At 36.9% G+C, this 20,383-nt stretch overlaps 1 protein-coding gene across 2 annotated transcripts in view; it reads right to left on the bottom strand.

Annotated features, from left to right (window-relative positions):
- Positions 1–20,383, bottom strand: part of LOC106867843 (tuberin) — a 134,089-nt gene that overhangs the window by 68,939 nt on the left and 44,767 nt on the right. For both annotated transcript variants that reach the window (XM_014912876.3, XM_014912877.3), the window contains exons 3-5: positions 9,036–9,143; positions 2,945–3,024; positions 2,551–2,615 (exon numbers count right to left, since the gene is read on the bottom strand). In XM_014912876.3, coding sequence (XP_014768362.1) covers positions 2,551–2,615; positions 2,945–3,024; positions 9,036–9,143 — 253 coding nt within the window. The remainder of the gene's footprint in view (positions 1–2,550; positions 2,616–2,944; positions 3,025–9,035; positions 9,144–20,383) is intronic.

Genomic DNA, 20,383 nt, shown 5'->3' with positions numbered 1-20,383 from the left:
CTGAAAGTGTAGTGGGTGCTTTTTACGTGCCACCAGTACAGGGGCCATAGTGGGCTGGCATCGACCTCGATCAGGTGGTGCTTTTTACGTGCCACTGGCACAGGAGCCAGTCAAGGCTGGGCTGGCACTGGCCACATTTGGATGGTGCTTTTTACATGCCACCAGCACAGGAACCAGTCGGGGTGAAGGGGCTGGTATCAACCACATTCAGATGGTGCTCTTTACATGCCACCGGCACAGAGACCACAACTACAATTGCTATTTGAATGTGATTTGATTTGATTTTGATTTGATGTACTTGACTCAATAGGTCTCTTCAAGCACAGCATGTCGCCCTACAATCCAAAGGTACTTTTTGAGTGGGCTGGTTATCCAACACTGGTGTAGGTTACAGCTGTGATCTCATTTTATTTGCCGGGTCTTCTCAGTCACAGCATATCTCCAGAGGTCTTGGTCTTTCGTCATTGCCTCTGTGAGGCCCAACATTCGAAGGTCATGCTTCACCACCTCATCCCATGTTTTTTTGGGTCTCCATCTACCCCAGATTCCTTCCACTGTTTGGGAATAGCACTTCTTCACACAGCTCTCCTCATCCATCTGTAATACATGACCATACAAATGCAAACGTCTCTCTTGCACGCCACATCCAATGCTTCTTAGTCGTGTGTGCACACTGACATTACACATCCAGTGGATCATGCTAGCTTCATTTCTTTTGAGCCTACGCATGTCTTCAGCAGTCACGACCCTTGTTTCATTGCCGTGAAACATGGCAGTTCGTACACATGCATTGTACAATCTACCTTTCACTCTGAGCGAGAGGCCCTTTGTCACCATTAGGTGTAGAAGCTGTCTGAACTTTGCCCAGGCAATTCTTATTCTAGTGGTAATGCTCTCTGAGTATCCACCCCCACTACAGACTTGGTCACCTAGGTAGCAAAAGCTATCAACTACTACTAGTTTCTCCCCCCTGGCATGTGATGGAATCTGTTTTCTGAGCATCTGTGGTGTTTATTGGCCCCTGTGCATCGGCTGCACATGAAAGCTATCTTTCCGGTTAATCTTCCTTTGATGTTGCTGCACCTCTTATGCATCCATAGCTTACACTAGGTACATCTTATGGAGTTTCTACCTACACCTCTTCTACAGATCAAGCAGAGCCACCTACCTGTGATGATAATGATATTCTACCCTGACACCTTATATTCTCAGCAATTTGTACCCTCATCCATCAATTACCTTACATTTATAAAACTATTAGGCTGTAAGACTCAAGATTCTTAAACCTGACCTAATCACTTATGTCTTTTCATTTTTTATATTTTATATCATGCATTTTGTAACCAAAAGCATCATTGATTGCAAATATCCAACAGATCAATCAATGCCTCATTGCATTTCAGGTGGTGAAAATGAGAAAGTGTCTGTACACATCAAATGAAATAAATACCACAAGGTCTTTTGGGCTCAATGCACTGGTTCATTGACCATTTTCTCATTAATGTTTATTTTTCATTAATATACAAATACAGGTATGGCAGTGTAGTTAAGGAGCTTGCTTCCTAACCATGTGATCTCAGGTTCAGTCTTGCTGTGTGGCACCTTGAGAGTAAATTTAGAAGATGAAAACTAAAAGAAGCCTATTATGTACCTATATTACTTCTTGCTCACACCAAAAAATCCACGACAATTCACTAAACATATCCCCTATCATACATCATCTCTTCTTAATATCCACATAATCTTGAACCAAGAAGAGAAAGACTATGTCAGGCAGGGGCAACCTTCTAAGAAGCAGGCTGCGTGAGACATGGTTCATCATCAGGTAGGCTGCACTAGTAAAAAATTCAATGTAATTTCTTGTTGGCATGCCATTCTGAAAGTCTTACAGGTCACAGTTTTCCCATGCCTGCTCTATGTGGTCATTCAATCTGCTAGAAATAGCAGCTAATTTCTTTAAAAGCACACCCTGCCACCTTAAAAAAAAATTTTTTTTTTAAATCACATTGGCCAATGTGGTGATAGGTATACAAACAGATTAATAGACTCATTGCCATGCGTGGCTTCTGCTGTCTGTTACCTCCATCTTTGCCCTGTTTAACTTCAGGGTTTTTGACTCAAAACATATTCTTTTAAGCGTCAAACTTCTTTAATGGGTCTTTTGTAAATTTTGCAACAAAAACCAAATTCCTATCATACAGAAATTCTTATGAATATCCAAATTCATAACTCTTTTATAATGGTCACAAAGAATATAAGGAAAACCATTAAAAAGTGCTTTCATGTAAATTGAATTCTTCACTATGGCTACTGTCAATTCTCATTCAACTTTCTGACCTCTCATCCAAAACCTGAAGCATTTCTATTTCCATAAGCCAGTCATTCATTCATAGTTAGCTTTCCCATTGTCCTGCATACTACAACATACAACATAAAACTATGAAAAAAGTCTTTTTCTAATTCAACAAATGCTACATCCATACTGTTTGATTGTTTTACAAAGTACGTTTAGATAAATAAATGAAATAACAAGTTAGCTTTTTATCTTACCAGTTTCTGCTTCAAAATAGGTCAAATTCTTGCCATTTGATGTGAGCGTAGAAAATAATTCTAATCTGAAAGATTTAATAAATAAATAAACATTAAACTTTGATAAGACTAAACGAAAACAAAATTTTAATTATGAATGTATAATTATGTATGCCTACCTGAACTCATTAAGTCAAGATATTTTAGCAATAGCATCATTTAAATTAGCAGATAACAGACATCATTTCTGATGGACATCTTTATGTAATTCCTTTAACTATTGATCTAACCAATTGACAGATGGACAGAGAGACTAATATAAATAACAAATTATGTGAAAAAGAAACTATAATGAAAACCATTTTTTTCCCAAAAAGTAGAGTAAAAGTAAAAGAAAGAACAAAAACCAACTCACCGATAACCGAAATCTTCAGGATTTGTTAAATGTTTTATGATATTAAAAAAATGACTTCGCAACAGTCCCAAATGTTCTTTCTGTAAAATAAAAATTTTGAATTACTTGTAATTTATCATATTATCAACAAAAAGGAACCTCTATGCAGTTATTATATAACAAGCTAGAAATAGCAGCTATTATATAACAAACTAAAAATAGCAGCCAAATGTCTCTCAAATAACACAGGAGATAATATCATCATCATCATCATCATCGTTTAACGTCCGCTTTCCATGCTAGCATGGGTTGGACGATTTGACTAAGGACTGGTGAAACCGGATGGCAACACCAGGCTCCAGTCTGATTTGGCAGAGTTTCTACAGCTGGATGCCCTTCCTAACGCCAACCACTCAGAGAGTGTAGTGGGTGCTTTTACGTGTCACCCGCACGAAAACGGCCACGCTCGAAATGGTGTCTTTTATGTGCCACCGGCACAAGCCAGTCCAGGGGCACTGGCAACGATCTCGCTCGAAAATCCTACAGGAGCCAGTCAGGCGGTACTGGCAACGGCCACGCTCAAAATGGTGCATCTCATGTGCCACCCGCACAAGAACCAGTCCAGGGGCACTGGCAACGATCTTACTTGGCTTGCCGGGTCTTCTCACGCACAGCACATTTCCAAAGGTCTCGGTCAGTAGTCATCGCCTCGGTGAGGCCCAATGTACGAAGGTCTTGCCTCACCACCTCAGCCCAGGTCTTCCTGGGCCTACCTCTTCCACGGGTTCCCTCAACTGTTAGGGTGTGGCACTTTTTCACGCAGCTATCCTCCTCCATTCTCACCACATGTCCATACCAGCGCAATCGTCTCTCTTGCACGCCACAACTGATGCTTCTAATGTTCAGCTTTTCTCTCAAGATACTTACACTCTGACGGGTATTCACATTGACATTACACATCCAACGGAGCATACTGGCTTCATTCCTTGTGAGCTTACGTATGTCCTCAGCAGTTACAGCCCATGTTTCACTGCCATGTAGCATGGTTGTTCGTACGCATGCGTCATACAGTCTGCCTTTTACTCTGAGTGAGAGTCCCTTTGTCGCCAGCAGGGGTAAGAGCTCTCTAAACTTTGCCCAGGCTATTCTTATTCTAGCAGCTACACTTTCAGCGCACCCACCCCCACTACTAACTTGGTCGCCCAGATAGCGGAAGCTATCGACTACCTCTAGTTTTTCACCCTGGAATGAGATAGAAGTTGTTTCCTGTTTGTTTGCAGTCTTTATTGCACCTGAACATCTGCCACAAACAAAAACTAACTTGCTAGTTAACCTGCCTTTGATGTTGCTGCACCTCTTATGTGTCCATAGCTTGCACCGGGTACATCTTATAGAGTTACTACCTACTCCTTTTCTACATACTGAGCAGGGCCATCTACCTGAAGGGGTTTGTGTTTTATCTACCTTCCTACTTATTAGGATTTTGGTTTTAGCTAGGTTGACTCTAAGGCCCTTCAATTCTAGACCTTGCTTCCACACCTGAAACTTCTCCTCTAGTTCTGATAGTGACTCCGCAATTAGGGCAAGGTCATCAGCATAGAGGAGCTCCCAGGGGCAACCTGTCTTGAACTCCTCTGTGATTGCCTGGAGGACTATGGTAAATAAGAGGGGGGGGGGAAGACGGGCTGACTACAGCTGGAACGAATGTAGTCATATGTCAGCTAAGTCAAGGCTGACCTGGAATTAAACAATGACACTAACAATGGATATACATGTTAGCACAATTAAGCTTTGATGATGTGATTGTTTATTGTTAGAATGACATTGCAGGGTAGGTGTGAGAAGCCATATCTGGCTGGTCTGAACATAAAACAGTTGGAATATTTGGGCTGGATATAGTTGGTTTAAATGTTGAAGGGTTGACATCTTGCCATTCATCTGATATGAGTATAGAAAATAATTCAAATTGTCAAACTCTCAAGAAACAGCTATCTCATTCTCAGGGAATATACCACAGCATGTTGCCTAAGAACAGGATAGGTTCTTTATGATTCTGAAACTACAGATCTATTGCTCTTACTTTCACTCTATTCTTTTATCACTTAGGACCTCTCTTTCTCACTAATATGACTTCCAAACAGTCAGAGCTGCCAGAGATTTCGATTCATGTAAGGTAATGTGTGATAACCTTGCCCTTAAGAACTTCAGTGAAAATTTTGTTGTTGCCCTTGGATATCAGCAAATTTTTTTTATCATGTCTGGCATCCCACTAGAATCCTACCAGTGCTTTACTCTCATTCTATCCAGCAGCTACGGGCTGGAAGAGGCCTTGTGGTAGGCTCTGCACCAAACAGCTGGACTTTGAAGGATGCAGAGAGGCTGGCACAGGACTGTCAGTAATAGAGAGCACTGGTAGACCTTGTTGGCTCTATACATGATGACATTTCTGGGCCCATTAACCTGGAATGACCCCAGACCCATCAAGCAAAAGTACGAAAGGATGTGTGGTATACAAATTTGTAACCTAAGCTACCTGCCTATAGTTTACATCTCTGTCTTCTCTTTCAGAAGCTTCCAGTCAAAGCCACTGGGAGCCCTTTCCACCCCATGCTATCAATAAGGTTCAGCAATGTCCCCCATACTTTACCTAAGTGAAATATTTGCTGTGCCTTCTTGTAACTCATACACTCATACACTTGTAACTCACACACTCATACAGAGGACATCATATTTCACTCTTCCTTAACATCCTGTCAACAAGCATCATCCATATGCAACATTATGACACACACACACACACACACATATATATATATATATATACACACACACACTATTTATATGATCAATAAATGAGAACATTCTTCAATGGAGACATGAGCCTGGTTATTTACAATAGCCCAAAGACAATACAATCACATGTATTAAGGAATCTGTATTTTATCACAAACAACGTAACTAAAACTTTGAACAGTAATACATATGCTAAACCCTACTGCCCAATCTCTGACTATTCCTCATGAGGGTGCTGAACAGTTACCGGCTTTAAAGGTATTGTGAAAGGTCTAGTTGTAGAACAGATATAAATACTGAAAAATCTATCATCTCTAAAACTGAAGTCAATAACCTAGAAAATTTTAATTTTATTCTCTAACTCTTCATACCAAATTGAAGATTTAGAATGTTTTATGGTAAAGATATGCAGTGAGGATGTTTTCTTGTTATGAAGCAGTCTTATCAATGGAGAAAAATTATTCCGTAGTTAGACAAAGGATAACATTATAAAGAAGATTATTGAAACTTTATCTCTGTTAATATAATGACATCTGTTAATAATTATTTCTTCCTTTTGGTTGTCAGAAAAAGCAATTTTAGTTTGTTCAACTCTGCTTGGATGACTAAAGTGATCAAATAGTAGCTATTAAAAGTTGTTGTTGTTTAGTCTCATGCCAACCCTGATTGAGCAGAGCTATAACCAAAAGCAGTCCAACTATAACTAGTTCATCATCTTTTTTTTTCCAGACTGAGTACCTTAGATTACCCAATGTATCTTTTTCTTATTTAAGATGGTAGGATATGATTTGATGGAGATTTGGCTGCTATTTCTAGCAAGTTAAACAACCACAAAGAAATGCTTACTTTAAGTTCAAGTTATTAGAAGTAGACCTAACAAGTGACATTTTGCAAAAGCTAATTTATTGACACAAGAAGAATTTATAGTTGACATGGTTTATATGTGTATAAGTAACATAACATTATATAGAAAGTAAACAGCAGCTGAAAGACAAGAGGGAAACGGAGTATCTACATGTTGTAACAATTTATCATGGACAATAGGTGTGGTCTATAAGATTATCTTACACTTAACATAGCTAAGTGTAGTATCCATTTCATTGTGTCTTCTACAGCTAATTCCTTGCTTCTAACCTAATGACTAAGATTTCTTACAAGGCACAACATTGAGGAATGAAGAACAATATTCAGTGCTATGAATCTTAAAGCGAACATTTCACTTCATTCAATGACCTGATGGTAATATAGAATAGAAATAACAACAGCTCTAAAGCCAAAAATAAAAATAATATAAGCACTATCAAATATCTGAATCATCTGTTGCATTTTAAAGTTCATTCTATTATCTACAAAGAATTAAGGCAATGAAATCACACTCCATTTTATATTTGGAATGCTTAGCCAAAGAAAAGTAAAACTAGAAACTAAGGAAAATAATGGTGGTCTGTATTGACAAACAAAGGGATTAATAAAACTTAACATATTTGATGGCATATAAGACACTTACAAAAAAAATGTCACAAAACAATCCCCATGAGTCCTATATGTGAAGTTGGGCTTACATTACATGCTTCAAAGCACTAAAAACTTTTTTCCTGAATATGCGGTGATGAAATAGGGTTGACCTGTGTCTTTTATGCTAGCAAATATGGTATTAAAATAATCTGTTATTTGATGGATAAAAATGGACAGCAAAATTGCCTTTGACCTATTTTAATCTTATACGACTATGCCCCAGAGACAACCTCAAAAGCAACAACTAGTTCACTCATAACTTCTTTATAGAAGTACAGAAGAGGGACTGCCTACAATACCTACAGTTACTAAGCACCATCAACTGGCAGTCATTTACACATTACAGCAACACCTGCAAGATTATCCTCAGAGGAAAAAAGGACTTCTTATGCATCAAACAGCTTGAAGCTCTCTTGCTACCCAAAGTGTAGCTGAGCCTTCTGGTCCTTGACATGAATGTCACTTTACTATGAAGAATTCACATAACTACCTTTCTTCAACAATGATAAAGGTTTTGTAAGTAAATCTTTTACAGGTAACACTACAGCTTTTGCTGACTTTTTTTCAACAACATGCAAAATTCTTCACAAACTCATCTTTTCCACTCTACATGCTTAGCACATTTTGGCGTTAGGAAGGGCATCCAGCTGTAGAAACTCTGCCAAATTAGATTGGAGCCTGGTGTTGCCATCCGGTTTCACCAGTCCTCAGTCAAATCGTCCAACCCATGCTAGCATGGAAGGCGGACGTTAAACGATGATGATGATGATGATGATGTACCAAACCTGAAAACATCTTCAGTCACTTCAACAAAACAAGGTAACTAATTTTGATGATGCTCCTTCTGCAACCCTTTCTATACAACTGTGTTAGCTTTTATCACTATTAAACTTCTCTCTCTCTCTCTCTCTCTCTCTCTCTCTCTCTCTCTCACACACACACTCACACACACACACACACAAGACCTACCTAAACTTTTTAAACATGTGTCAGTGATCCGTTTCCCAAAACAAAACATTCATCACACTGCCAACTATATTATCAACCCCATTCCAACATCTCATTCATAAACAGTATCCCTGTGATTATTTATCATCTGTCTGTGTTCTCAATAACCATCTCTCCAATACACATCAATGACCCCTCACTCTTGAGAATACAGCTCCTGTTTCTCTGAACTAGCAAGCTACATATCACTCATTACTGGCCAATCCACTTTTGCTATTGGTCACCATCCATAGCAAGAACAGTAGCTTCATTAAATCTAACGCAGCATCCAGCTACATCCTTATTAATTTGTGAAACGTATATCTTTGAGAAAGTTACTCTGATTTGATATGGCTGTGTAGTTCAAAAGTAGTGATTCAAAAAGATGTCCAATCATTATAGCATATCCAGGACAGCACACCTAAACAATACAAGATGATCATGGCAAAATAACTCATTTGAAGAATTCTTCAATCATTGCAGTATTCAAATGGTATGTTAGTTAAATTATTTACCCACAACAACAATTATTATCATTAACTACACTGACCTTACTGGATTTCATTCTTGTCATTCCAAGAAGACATTGCATCATTCCCTTATAAAAATTTTTTCTTTTTACTTTTTTTTTTTTAAATTTCTGCTCCACCACTTGAAATATGTTGAATTTCAAACCTTGTAAACTCTTTAAATTTTTTACCAATGCTGCCTTTGAAGGTTTTTTTCTACCCTGTTGATGACTTGTTCCCTCCCTCCGACCCATTTTGTTTTTTACAAACAGATAAAAACCAAAATCAAATAGAAAGTTATTTCTTACCTGCCCCTTGATAAGATGTAACAGGAAAGCTAATGCAACATGCCTGTCTTCTGTAACAGGAGATTCTACCAAATCTTTGATAGCTTGCCATATGGCAGCCACAGCATTCTGGAATGAGAAAATTGATAAATTAGTTAAAAGTATTTTATCAGTAGTATTTTATTTACAATAGACAGAGGCTGGGGGTAAAATGGCTTTTTCTGAACACACATGTGCATGTGTCCATCCAGTCAACATCCACAGACCCTGTCAGATTCGCATCTTCTAGTGACAAACAATTTCACCATCATGACCATCACCCTTCTTCCAATGAGGGACCTTGTCTGATAATCTATGATGTATTCTCTCAGAAGCATCTTTCTATATTGTGATCTTTTCCTGGCCTCTTAATGTGCTGTGTTCTCTCCCTGGTCCTTGTCGTCTTCTCTCTTTGCTCCTTTTGCTGTGCTCTGTTCTCTCCTTGGCTTCTGTCTGGTGTGCACTAGTACCTTGTTATGCTATATTCTCTTTTAGCTTATTCAGGCTTTGCTAGCTACATCTTGTCTTCATTTGTCAACTAATCCATAACACTAATCTATGCCTTATTATTCACTACTCTAGCACTCTCTATTCCCCCACAAATATCACTCTAAGTATTGCAAACAATCCTCCTTTCCAATGGCCACTAACTTGGGAACCAGCCCATTTCATGTCTATTCCTGCATTACACATTCACATTGTCTAAGCTTCATATAAACTGCATCAGACAAGGACTATACATTCAATAGACAAATCTCTGCCTGTTCTTGGTTTTAGAATAGGTACACCATGTCAGAGGAAGTAACTAGAATGGCGGGTAAAAGGAAGGGCAGCCAACCATAAAATTCTTCTGAATAGCCATCCAACCCATGGCCGCATGGAAGAGTGGATGTAAAATGCTTATGAAGATGACATGCAAAAGTGAAATACTACACAAATGAATGGTATTATAAGGTATAATTTTTAATGAACATATACAATTATGAGTTAATTACATGAATGAATTAACTTGGATTGACACAACACACACTCACACAAGGTGGTATGCCAGTTTAAGTCTAGCTCACAATGACTAAAATAAACTTAAGAACTAAAGAATATATGAAAAAATATATACCCAGTAATGGAGAAGATCATACATGGTTTTCTTTTCTTCTACTGGTTTCAGTCAGTAGATTGAAGCCATACTGTGCCACTGTCTTCTCAGGTTTTTACTCATTCATACTGACCTCAGTAGTCTTAGTGCTTATCTTATCAATCTGCTTATGGGAAAATTGGCAAGCTAATCATGGTGCAAAGAGACAGAACTGAATACAGCACAGGAGTTTTGTTCACACTACATGCATACACACAACTAACCAGCTTCTGCTCATCATCCATTAACCAAATTTCACTCCCAAGGCTTGCCCAAAGTACCAACTTACATTGGGATCAAACTCAGAATTGTGGTTGTAAAGCAAAATTAACCACATAGCCATGCCCTTACATCTGTATATCCAATAAATGCTATATGTATGTGCATAATTTCATTTTAATGCCTTGTTTGTGTCCATATTTGCACAGGCTGTGCACATTCTGTTTAACAACACTTGTAACCAATATATACAACAGCAGATGTTACTAGAAATGTAGAACTATAAAGTACCTCACAGCAATTGTAGCAAATGCTTTATTATTATTTATTATAGCCAGGTTCCAACCCAGGCCGTAGCAACAAAGTCCACTCACTACACTTCTTGGTCCAACATCACTGTCTCGAAGTCCTGGATACATTCCAAGCCAGTGTCTGTGATCAAGACATCGATGTAAGTGTGATGACATTGTCCCCTTCTTATATCACCATGAAGTGGGTTCCACAAGACTAATTTGGATGCTTCCAATTCAGGGTAGCACACACAGTGACCAGATATTCATAGTCACCTTTGCCTGTTCTTCTCGCTAACTTTTAGCAGGTCTCTATAAAGGCATTAGTGTGTGTGTGTGTGCGTGTGTGCATATGTGCATGCGCATGCGTGTGTGTGTAGAACTCAGAACCATGTTAGCCAATGTCTAACTTTTAAGGTAGTAGAGTATAATTTGGGGGAGATTCGATTATTTCTAGTGGGTTGGGTGATCATGTAGAGATTTGTTTGGCATAGATTGAAATAAATGTTTTGGGCTTGTTTCCTTTTCCAAAACAGTTTTTAATTATCAGTCTGAGAAAGGAAGGCACAGCCTGCAGCCTCCTTGGATCTTCCAAAATTGAAGAATTGGGATAACTGGATAAGATCAGTATAGTTAGAGTTTGGTATTAAGAATTGTTAAATACAAACACAGGTAAAGGAAAGTGTTTTCATCACAGAGAAAAAGGCTTCAATGAAGTTGTTACTGTCATTGAGTATCTCTGTCCAACCTTAAACAGGCAGACCTACAGCATGCAAGTAATTTAGTTGAACAACTAAATGTAATCAACAGATCCAGATATATAATGGTAAAACTTAGTTGATGTCATTTTCACTACTGTCCAGTCTGTTCTTGCTGGCAGGTTCTCATAATGGTCACAGTGGAGGAGAAGGTGGATTTAGTCACAGACAGACAATTGCTGTAGCTCTGCACTTATTGTTTGTGGTGCATAATCTAGCAGTGTTTCAGACTGATGACATTACTGATGTTGTCATTATTTTTGTATGTATTCTTGTGCATTTTTTATGCTTGTCTGAAGCAAGAGGATAATAAAGCTTAGAATGATTCAAGAAGATTGTAGGTAAATAAGAGAAACAGCTCTGTTGTATCTTTTATCTTACTTGTTTCAGTCATTGTGGCACTGTCTTGAAGTGTTTAGTTGAACAAACCAACTCCCATACTTATTCTATCAGTCTCTTTTATGGAAACCACAAAGTTATGAATGAGGATGTAAACAAGCCAACATCAGTTGTCGGTTGGAGACAAACACAAAGACACACGCACATGCATGCATACTTACATACATACCAAGCATCACACTAACACACCTGCTTGTTCCCTCACCTGTCTTTGTCTTTTGTTTTCTGTACATTTGAACCATATATGTATGTATAGAGAGCAGACATTAAATGATGATGATGACGAAACATATATGCACATGCGCACACACACACACACACATGCACGCACACACAATGGGTTTCGTTTCTACAGTGTTCACCAGCGAAATTCATTCACAAGACACTGGTCAACCAGGGTTAATAGTAGAAAATACTTGCCCAAGTTAGAATGCAGTGGGACTGAACCACATGGTTGCAAAGTGAGCTTCTTAACCATATAGCCATACCTGTGCCTATATTTAATTTAATGTAAATGTTTTATATTCTCAGAGAATTCCATAAGAGCCAGTATGTTGTTCTGGATTCAGAACATCAGGTAGGTGAGAGAGTAATCTCCTTCTGGATAGAAGATCAGTCTTCCAAATGAATGTTATCTATTTTTAACAGTTAGCCAGTGGTTCTCAAATGGAGTAAAGTAATGAATATCTAGGTGCTTTAGAAAATTCCATATCAATACTTGAGCATCTCAGAAAACCTCCTCTTGATAGTTTTGTTATACACAAGTATGACTAACTCTTTAGCATTTAGATTACTCTGTAAAATGCCATGTTTATTTATTCACATTGTTTTGAATTGATCATGCATTATCTTGCAGCTTCAAGATTTGAACAATGTGATTGTTTATTTCAGAATAACATTGTAGAGTAGCTACAAGAGGCTGAATCTGGCTAGTTTGAACATAAAACCAAGGTAGTATACTTGGGGTGGATATGGCCAGTTTAAATGCTGAAGAGCTGATTAAACAAGGTAAGCAATAATTTTCTATATTTTCTTTTCTTTTCTGATTTTAAATTTAAAAATATAGTCTTGTTTAATTTTCCATGTAAAATATACCAGTATATTATTATTTAATCTCCAGTATGTCACAAAACCAAGAAGATTGAAAACCACAGAGTTCAACGAAATGTGAATTCATAATTCATAACTAAGTTAATATCTTATCTGTGTAGTTCTTTTATTTCAACTTCCCATGGGAGACCAATGGCTATAGAATGTTGGTGAATAAGGTCTTATTTATCAATCAAATAATTTCTTCCGCATGGTCTAGAATGTATTGTTTTTGCTATTATTTAACCCTAAGTCAGTTTCGACAGAGCAAACTTGTGATCAGGGTTATTCCATGCTTTTCTGTTTCTTTCTAGGCATAGTGTATTTTGGATTAAGTTATTCAATATACACTTTCTTTATGAAGATAGTACAGTTAACTCTGAAGGTAAAGTGGCAGCTATTTGTAGCAAATAACGCAACCATGTAGATGTTCTCTCATTGGCTCATCTACAATATGCATGTATGGTGGACATACTGTGCTAGACAAGAAAGCAATACTATGGTATATGAATTACTTGTGCTTCATATAAAGTTAGTAGCAGATTTCTGTTTCTCTAAACAAGATTCACCTATCGGTTACTATCCACTAAGTAGGAGGATTAATTCTAAAAGAAGATTAATCAACCACAAGAGGATCTGAACTCAATGATAGGTGTCTGAGCAGTGTGCAATAGCATTTTGTTTCCCATACAAATAAGAGTTGAACAAATGTATAAACACAGACACAAGCATCTGTCCTTGAAATGGATGTTTCTATTACTGAATCTTGTTCCCAGTGCCAAAATACTCCTTCACAATATACAACTGCTACCTATCTACCAGTTTAGAAGACTGCCATAAACAGAAATATAATTAAATAAATATAAATTCAATATTGTTTCAGTGGTAAGTAAATATTATAAGAGTTACTTAAATTATGACAAAATTTGATTTGCTTAATATTTAAACAAGCATAATAAGATGTATTTAGTTCGCAATTTTTAAAGTGCTTAGTAAAAAGATGGGCACCCAGTTGTTGAAACCTTAAAACCATACCAAAAAGACACAACAAAGATTAGTAGATTTCTCTGTTACTGTGTTTGTCTGATGATGAAGGACCAAGAATGGTGAAACACTGTGTAACCAATTCCATAACAGAAAAATGACATCAGGAAGAAGAGGTACAAGAAGAATAACTGTAAGGCTACCTCTAAGACTTCAGAAGCAGAACACTTTCAGAGATATAAAGCATAGAGTATTTCAGGTAAGATGGCAAGATAGACTCACAAAGCCTTGAGTCTATCAGAACCCAGATCAAAAGCAGGGAATGGAGTTGGATGGGACACACCCTATGAAAACCCATTTCCAACATTACAAGGAAAGTCTTCAGGTGAATGCTCCAAGGGAGACAGAAGTGTGACAGACCAAAAACAACATGGTGAAGGATCACAGAAACTGAAGTGCTGGTAGGTAGCTACACCTGGATACTGTAATCCATTGCCAAAGATCAAGACAGATGGAAATCTTTTGTTGGTACCCTGTGCTCAACATGGACTCAAAAGAACTAGAGAAAGACGACATGTCCTAGTAAAAGAGTGAGAGAAAGTAAAATATTCCTTACAGTAAGGGAAGAATAAGAACACTACTGGATAGATACAACATATTTTTATATTGATAAACATAATAACACACAACACATTAAGAATTACTCTCCAAATATTGTTTACTAATACATATGTGTGTGTGTATGTGGCTGTGTGTTTGTTTGTTTGCTACTGAACTGTGTAAAACTATCAGTTTACATTGTTTTCTTGTAAGAAATATCTGCAATTCTTTCATAGAGAAAGAACCTGAAAACAAGAAACAAGGAAAGTGTTTGCTGATAAAAATAGTGAATATACATCGTTTATATGAGGAGGGTTGTATATCTGATGTATTTTAGATTTAAATCCTACATATTATATCAAAAGAATTTTGGGCAGAACAATAACAATGAAGTGTAGACAGATAAAGCTTAAGAAATAACTTGAAGTTATAAAGTGAAAAGAAAAATATATTGGCATTTCACCCAAAAGCTGTTTGACTGGCAGAACCTTTAGAGCATCCTAAAACAATAGTTCTAGCAATTTGCATTTTGAGTCCAAATTCTACCAAGGTCAAATTTCCTTTCATTTCTCCAAGATTGATAAAATACAAGACAAACACTAGACTAGATTCATCTTTCTCTATCTCATACACACACACACACACACACAAACACACACACACAAACACATACCTATAATCTCAGAATCAATTAAAAACTGATCGTTGTGGTTAACCGTTAGCTGGAACTTTAATTTTGAGTAAAGAGACCGGGACACTGTCTCATCATTCTCACCTTGACAAACAACAATGGCACCTAAAGTAAGTCACACAAAAATGTCTATAGTTCCTAGAGGATATTATTTTTTGTCCTCTACTGAGCATTTCTTATATGCTGGTATTTGAAACAAAGACCAGAAGAAAAAAAAGATTCAAAAATAAAAAGTACTACTTAATATAATTCAGTACAACAGATTTGTGATGGCAGGGTTGAAATGAGAGAAATTTTATTTGCTATTTCTAACAGATCAAGTAGCCACGAGGAAGGTTCCTTATTAGTTTGGTTTCTTTCCAATTTTTAGGTTAGGTTTCAAATTTCTTCTACTTGAGATCCATTACCTTACAGAAAGTTAATTCCTATGAAGAGTTCTCCACCTCATCTAATACTAGACACTAAATAAAAAAACTATGATGGAACTGAGTGAGATGGAGAGGAGCAGTCATATTGTCGAGAGAAAAGGAGCAATGTAAAAAGTCCCTTTAACCCATAATGCGCTGGGATTTGCACTTATATAGCATGGACTGCTGAGCACATTTTATGAAAATGAGATTATCATGCACACATAAAAAACAAAAAATAGTTAAAATATCTTCTTAGTATATAATGGTGGTAAGTTTTACATCATCTGAAAAGTCATTAGTTGAACTATTAGTACTCTTACATTCTGGGAGGTATCAGAGTGTTTGAATGACATTAGACCCCAACAAACACCCATAAATTACATGCATCTATCTGGGCCATGATCATGGCCTGTCGACCTGTGCCTGACGTCCATGATCATGGCCCGTCACACTTTATATGTTAAAGGAGAAAAAAGTAGTGTTATTAATGTAGTTCGCGTGGCGTCTATGATGATGATAGAAAACAAACTCATTTGACATGAGCTTAATCCAATTTCTAGGGTGTGTGAATGACTGAGAATACAATCCTCCGCTCCTGGACAAGACGGTGGTCTGCCACAAAGTCAACCCCATTCACTCCAGTTGCTGCTGTTGCTGGTCCACACTTTCAGCTGAGTAAACTGAAAAAGCAGTGTGAGACTGCCGAAAGTTCCATGATGCCAATCAATTTAACATCCATGATAAATATATTAGCCCTCTTTCCATACTGGCACAGGCTGACAGTTTGTCAGGTACCAATGAGCCAAAGGGTTGTGCCAAGCTCCAATATCTGCTTTGGTTAGATACCCTTCCTAATGCTAAACACTTTACGGAGCATACTGGGTAGTTTTTTTGTGTCATCAATACAAATGAGGTTACCAAGTACTCACAAGACAAGAACTCTCAAATGAGTGGGAGTATAACATTAAAGGATGTGGAAGTATGATAGAGGGAGAGGAACAGATGGATACATGGCTTCCCCAGCTGGAAAGAGAGAGATGGTGACTTAAAAAACAAAGTCAACTGATCATCTCCCAGTCAGATGATTAAGTGTAGCAAATATAACAAATTGTCTTCTTGATAGAAGAGTGACAGTAAATTCAGACTGTAAACTATGAAGACCAAGCAAAATAGCAGAGTAACAAGGAAACAGAATTGAAATCTAATCCTTTTGAAACCTGCCCTTGGTTCTATGATATAAGCTTATCATTTTAAGGTGATCTAAATTAAAAGATTCCCTCAAAACTCTGTTAATTTATATTCCAAACACCAACTTAATAAATCACAAAATTATTAACTAAATTCTTCATAATTTTCAAAATTAACTGAAACAATAGCAGTGTATATAAACAGAAATATGATAATGAAAGGGTTAAAAAACGGAATCTATGAATGGAAAAATTCCACAGCACATTATAGATAAGAAAACCAAAATATAGAATAGTTGAGTTAGTGTTAACTTATTTAATGCAAAGACTATGAAAAAAAACTAACAAGAAATATAAACATGGTAAGGAAAAAAAACATGTTAATAACTAATATTTTCATTTTTCTGACAAGGCAACACTGCACATGTTTTCATTTTATTTTGATATCATAATCAAAGGATAACTGGGAAAATGAAAATACTGGTTACTAACTAATACTGCTTTTTTCCTCACCACATAATTACTTCTGTTAGCTTTTTATTGCTCCCTGCATTAAATGTTCACACTACTTAACTATTGTTTGGTGTTGCTGAATTATTTATTTTCTCAACAAAACAAAGTTATAGAAGTCAAATTGTATCAAGAGCTTTCCTACAAAACAATCCTCAATACCAACCACTTTATGGATGATCAATGACCTAACTAAATATGGAGTAGCTTGGTGATGGAAAGGTATATCTGATAAGACTACAAGAGATAAACAAAAGGTTTAGAAGAAGTGAGGCAGGTGGTGGGAATCAGATAGCAAGAATTATATTTAGAGGGTAGTAAAAATAAAAATAATACTGAATATAACTAGGTACATGAGAATATATCAATGAGTAGGATATTTGGCAATGGGTTAAACTATGAAGAGGCAAGAGGTTTTCATATGAATTGAGAGATTTAATGAATTGTGATGTCATCAAAGAAAAGTGCCTGAAATTATAGATAGTTGTGGCCAAAAGTTTGGAACAAAGGTCTAAAAATTAGAATTTTTATATTAAATGCCCAGTTATATCTAACCCTTTATGGTTTAAACCAGCCATATCCAGCCAAAATATTCTACTTCTTTTATGTTTAAACTGGCCAGATCTGGCCTCTCACATTTACCTTGCAATGTCTTTTTTAAAATAGACAACCGCATCATCAATATCTCAAAGCTACAAGATAATGTGAGATTAATTCAAAATAATGTGAATGAATAAACATTACACTTGACAGAATAAGCTGAATGCTAAAGGGTTAATTTATAAGATATTATTACTTGGCCAAAAGTTTAGAACATAGGTCTAAAAATTAGAATTTTTATATTAAATGCCTAAAGTTATATTTGAATCAAATTGTACTTGGGCATGACAATTTTAATTTAAAAAAAAAATGTTCCAAACTTTTGGGCCACGACTGTAAGAACTCTTACTCTTGCAGACAATGAAAATATACATCAAGAAAGTTGTTAAGCAAAGATTATTGGCGTTAGGAAGGGCATCCAGCTGTAGAAACTCTGCCAAATCAGACTGGAGCCTGGTGTTGCCATCTGGTTTCACCAGTCCTCAGTCAAATCGTCCAACCCATGCTAGCATGGAAAGCGGACGTTAAACGATGATGATGATGATGATGATAAGGAGAATCTCTCAGTGGAAACAACAGATGAGTCAATCATAGATATAAAACAGGACAAAGGAAATTAAATAAACTATAGTAAATGGCTTGTGTGAAGATGTTAAAGTGGCATCAAAATCAAAAACCTGCTCAGCGAGAGATTTTAGTAATTATAGATATGTATTACAAGCTATCTGAAGACAAACATAGCAAACACTGAGGTACTAGTTAGTAGCAGGATTCAGGAAAGCTTAATAGCACAAATGATATGACCTTGTTCATTGTGCAAGAAGGTGTAAGCAGACACCTGAAAGTTTGAAATTTGCAAAAATTAGAGAATGAAGAACCATACCACTCATTCTAAGATAATCAAATGACTGTTCTCAACTCTGATACTTATCTGCTTTTTAAGCTTAGTAAATAAGTTGGAACTAAGGGAAACACTTTATGAGCAGTTTGGGTTTGTGCCAGGACAGGCTACAACCAAGCCACTCCCTCATGAGAAAACTGCAGAAGTTAACTGAAAACAAACCATTGTACCTTACCATATGTTGACCTGGAGAAAGTTTTTCAAAGGGCAACAAGTACTGTAGTCTGGTACTGCTAAGAGAATTACGTGTAGATGAGTGACTTGTGAGATCCTCGAAAGCCATGTATAGATGTGCTTATATGGTCAGACTTAGCAATGATTTTAGCAAAAAATTTAGGATAGAAGTGTTTATCAGGTCAAAGTTCCCAGCTCAGTACCACTTATTATAGTAGCAGTGGAGTTTAAGATGGGATGTCCTATGTGAACACATGCATACCAATGACCTAGTCCTGACAGCTGAATCTGTCAATAGTTTAAAGAAGAAATTCTAAACAGGGAAGCAAAACCTAGATTTGAGAAGTTAGCAAAGACTAAAGTTCAAAGTAACAGGAAAGACAACACTCTATGGTCATCTTTGAAGTGACCATACTTGACATACAGAAAAGAAGACATTATAAATTATAGATGTATAAAAAACAGAGTGGATTCACAGGCCCACTGACATGGAAGAAGGACTTTGCATGTATCAAATGACAGGATCATTAGCAATAAAACCACCTGTGACAGATTGTTTCAAATGCTTGGAAGGATCTCTAGAGGTAATTGATAACTTTTGTTACTATGTGGCCTAATCAGCAGTGGAGGTAAGTGTTCTGAAAGTATAGTAGACAAAGTAAGAACAGGTTGGAAAAAGTCCAGGGAATTATTACCTTTGCTGGCACCAGTTCTTTCTCTGTGCAAGGGGCAGACCATATGATGTTTGTGTGCATATTGCAATATTTGATGGTAGAGCAATATGGGTGCTGAATGCAGAGGATGTATAAAGGCTAGAAAGAAATGAGGCAAGCATGCTCTGCTGCATGTTAATGTTAGTGTGCATGAATGGGATGATAGAAACATGAGCTATACAAGGAATACAATGTAGTGTGCAAGAGAGAAAACTGCGATAGTGCAGATATGTGTTGCATATATGGTGGATACAAGACAGGCAAAGAAGTGATGAATCAAGTGGGAGGAACCTATGGAAGACTGCAAAAGATATAGGAGGAAGTGGTGAAAGCTGATCAGAAGACTGACCCTCAGGAAGAAATGTCAAATGACAGCCAGAAGTGATGAAATGCCATATTGGAGAAAGCCTAACTAACCAATGCAAGCATGGAAAAGTGATCATATGATGATGATGATATCATCTGAATAAACTAGTGGTGGTGACATTTGACAAAAATTAGTTCATAAATTCACAAATTTGAATTTATATACTTTGAAAAGAGGCAAATTCTAACATTTCAGGCAGGACTCTTCTTTATCCAGCCCAAATATTCTATCTGCTCTATGTTTAAACCAGCCAGATCTGATCTCTCATACCTACTCTACATCATTCTAAAGATAATTTGTCAC

This window comes from Octopus bimaculoides, chromosome 10, assembly GCF_046866305.1.
Source record: "Octopus bimaculoides isolate indiv1 chromosome 10, ASM4686630v1, whole genome shotgun sequence".
Taxonomy (NCBI): Eukaryota; Metazoa; Mollusca; class Cephalopoda; order Octopoda; family Octopodidae; genus Octopus; species Octopus bimaculoides.
This window is presented reverse-complemented; position numbering and strand designations above follow the sequence as displayed.